Source organism: Henckelia pumila, chromosome 4 (assembly GCF_033568475.1).
Source record: "Henckelia pumila isolate YLH828 chromosome 4, ASM3356847v2, whole genome shotgun sequence".
Classification (NCBI taxonomy): domain Eukaryota; kingdom Viridiplantae; phylum Streptophyta; class Magnoliopsida; order Lamiales; family Gesneriaceae; genus Henckelia; species Henckelia pumila.
The window spans coordinates 152,855,061-152,859,077 of record NC_133123.1 but is presented as its reverse complement, the minus strand read 5'-3'; the positions used below and the strand labels follow the sequence as shown (position 1 = coordinate 152,859,077).

Here is a 4,017-nt window from a genome sequence, read left to right as displayed (position 1 = left end):
GGAGCAGGTAGTTCAAGGCAGGACTAGGGAGCAGGAGCCTTGAGGAGTTAATTATACAGCAGGATTCGATATAGCTGTATAACGTTTACTTTTAAGTTATTCGATATGGTTGTATCATTACAGATTTAAGCCTGGATATGTTTTATTAAGCTAATATGTAAATTATGGTTATGTTTTCGCACGTTTTACTCTGTTAAGCATTTCTTTTTTATTAAGTTTAATGCATGTTATTAGTTGCCAGTTAGTAGGTGATACCATGCTGGGTTACTACAAACATTATCATTCAAGATGTCTTATTGGTTGAAACTCTCAAATATAACTTACTCAGCATTAGTCAAATGTGTGACTACGGGCACTCTGTTGAATTTCAAAAGTTAAACTGCATTATTAAGGATGCCTCTGGTAACATTATTTTGACAGGAAATCGATATGGAAACACTTATAAAGTATGCTGGAATATTTAGTCTAGCAAACCTGTTTGCCTCGTAGCTTCCAATTCTAAGCGCAACTGGATTTGGCACAAGCGACTGAATCATCTTAACTTCAAATCAATTGCCAGTCTGAGTAAGCTCGAGCTAGTAATAGGACTGCCTAAAATTGATTTTTCAAAAGACAAAGTTTGCTCAGCTTGTCAATATGGGAAGCAAGTTAGGTCATCCTTTAAAAACAAGGGTTATAACTCATCTTCCCGATGATTGGAACTGTTACATATGGACTTATTTGGTCCAATCCCAGTAACAAGCTTAGGGGGAATGATGTATACACTTGTCATAATTGATGATTACTTACGTTTTACCTGGGTCATTTTCTTGAAATTAAAAGATCAAACTGCTTCTCAACTCATAAAAATTTTTAAAAGACTATTTAACAAAAAATCAAGTAATATTGACAGAATCAGGAGTGACAGAGGAACTGAATTTGTCAATCAAACTTTATCTTCATTTTTAGAGCATTATGGAATCAAACATGAATTCTCAGCAGCTAGAACACCACAACAAAATGGTGTTGCAGAAAGGAGAAATCGTACTCTTAAAGAAGCCGCGAGAACCATGTTAGTTGACTCCAAGATTTCTCAAAAATTTTGGGCAGAAGCTGTGAACACTGCTTGCTACACTCAGAACAGATCAATGATATGCAAGAAATTTTTTAAAACCCCATATGAGATCTGGAATGGCAGACAACCAAATGTATCATACTTTAAGATCTTCGGGAGTAAATGCTTCATCCACAACAATGGTAAAAATCATCTTACTGCATTTGATGCAAAGTCAGATGAGGGTATTTTTCTGGGATATTCCTCAATCAGTAAAGCTTACAGAGTCTTCAACAAAAGAACTCTAAATGTTGAAGAATCAATCCATGTTATTTTTGATGAAGATCTTACTATTGATGTTGCAACTAATACTCATCAACTCTCGGATCTACTTCAAGAAATACAATTGGACAACGATAATCAAGACGAAAGTGAAGACGAAGCTTCACCACCCACAAGAACTCTTCAATCTCATGAACCGGAACTAGTTGATCCAGTAGTTGAGGATCTTAACATTGATCAATCAGTTGATACTCACCAAACTCACACAGTTGAGGATATTGAAGAACAGCACCATGAGACCACAGAGCTTTACCAAAATAACGTAACTAGTCAAGATCCAGAAGCACAAGTGATCAGTGGAAATCAGTCTAATACTAGACTGAAATGGTCCAAAAAATATCCACTCAATTTTGTTCTTGGTAATCCTTTAGCACCTCTAAGGACTCGAGGACAAATGATTAAAGAACTTCTTCACGCAACCTTTATATCTCAAGAAGAGCCAAAGAAAATTGAAGAAGCATTGGCTGACAGTTGTTGGATAGATGCAATGCAAGAAGAGCTAAATCAGTTTACTAAAAATGCAGTATGGGATCTCGTTTCAAGACCAACACATCAATCAGTCATTGGCACTCGATGGGTCTTTAGAAACAAGCTCAATGAAGAAGGAACTGTGGTTAGAAATAAGCCAAGATTAGTAGCTCAAGGATACAGATAAGAAGAAGGAATTGACTATGACGAAACTTATGCACCAGTAGCTAGACTGGAAGCAATAAGAATATTTCTTGCGTATGCTTCATTCAAGAACTTCAAAGTTTATCAAATGGACGTTAAAAGTGCTTTCTTGAATGGAAAACTCCAAGAAGAAGTATTTGTTGAACAACCACCAGGATTCACAAATCATCAATTCCCAGATCATGTGTATCATTTAAATAAAGCTCTTTATGGACTGAAACAGGCTCCTAGAGCTTGGTATGACACTCTAACCAAATTTCTTCTTGAACACGAATTTACTATAGGCACAGTTGACAAAACATTGTTCAAATTTACGAAAGGAGATCACACTCTATTAGTTCAAATATATGTTGATGATATCATCTTTGGGTCAACTAACCCCAAATTATGCACTAGATTCTCAAAGCTAGTGCAGGAAAAATTCAAGATGAGCATGATGGGTGAACTGAATTTCTTTCTTGGATTACAAGTTCGACAAATGGACAATGGAACATTCATAAGCCAAACTAAGTATACCAAAAAATTAATCAAAAAGTTTGGTATGGAAAACTGCACGGTTGCAACAACTCCCATGGGTGCATCAATCAAACTTGACAAAGACAAAGGGGGAATATCAGTTGATGCTACAATGTATCGAGGTCTAATAGGGTCATTACTTTATTTAACAGCCAGTAGACCTGACATTGTTTTTGCAGTATGTTTATGTGCAAGATTTCAATCAAATCCTAAGCAATCCCACTTCATAGCTGGAAAAAGGATACTGAGGTATCTAAAGGGAACTCAAAATGTTGGCCTATGGTATGCTAAGCACAACTTCTTCAATCTAGTTGGATACTCAGATGCTGATTATGCTGGATGTAAACTGGATAGAAAAAGTATGAGTGGATCATGTCAATTCCTTGGGGATAGACTGATTTCATGGTTTAGCAAGAAACAGACATCCATTGCTACATCTACAATAGAATCTGAATACTTAGCCGCAAGAAGTTGCTCTGCTCAACTGCTCTGGATTCAACAACAGTTGAGAGATTATAGAATTGAAGAACATGACTCCCCAATCTTCTGTGATAACACCAACACAATTGCAATTACTTACAACCCCATTCTTCACTCGAGAACAAAGCATATCGAAGTTAGGCATCATTTTATCCGAGATCATACACTCAAGAAGAACATTCGACTGGAGTACATTTCCACAGAGCAACAGACAACAGACATCTTCACAAAACCTCTCCCAGAGTCTAGGTTTTCTTTCTTTCGAAATATTTTAGGACTTATTAATTTAGATTAAAATTAGTTTATCCATTGCAACTTGTCTACACAGTTTAGTATGATCTAAACTAAATTCTCCGCAGGGTCTTTAAACTAACTCTTTGGTGTTATTTTAATTGTTGATCATTCTTTTTTACGCATATTTTAAAGGGGAATTTCTTTTGCAGGTTATAATAAAGACTCACATCAAACAAAATAAATTATAAACAACACATTCAAAATAAAAATGTACTTTATTAATAAACTCCTTTTACAATATCTATTTCTATCTCCACAGCCATTTTCAGAAGGCAAAGATGCTCCTCCAAAGGGCCATCTTCCACTTCTTCCAGACCATGGAGAAGGGTTACCACCCTTAACTCCTTCTTCAAGAGCAGGAGTTGTATGCCCTCACGAGTCACGACCAAGAACATACGCAGTATTGTTGATTCCAAGCACTTGTTTGTATTTCTCCAGACGTCGCAGCTCCTCAGGATCAAGTGCACTGGGACCTCTAAACTGCATCCGAATCATCTTTGCTCGAAGACGAGCAACTTTCTCCTCGACAAAACTCTCATGAGCAACCCTCCAACTATCCATTTCTTTTGCTTAAATTTATGTTTATTTGCACTTCACTATTTTTCTGTCTTATATAGACTGATAGTCCGAATATCGAAGAGTCTCTCGCATTTATTATATTCAGAATATAAAAAGTCTCT

General features: G+C 36.4%; 1 protein-coding gene across 1 annotated transcript; it reads left to right on the top strand.

Annotated features, from left to right (window-relative positions):
* The first annotated feature begins 710 nt into the window (after positions 1-710).
* Positions 711-2,030, top strand: LOC140862102 (uncharacterized). Its single transcript, XM_073265106.1, has 2 exons — positions 711-757; positions 1,178-2,030. The coding sequence occupies exons 1-2, from the start codon at positions 711-713 to the stop codon at positions 2,028-2,030; spliced, it is 900 nt and encodes a 299-aa protein (XP_073121207.1).
* The last annotated feature ends 1,987 nt before the right edge of the window (positions 2,031-4,017 follow it).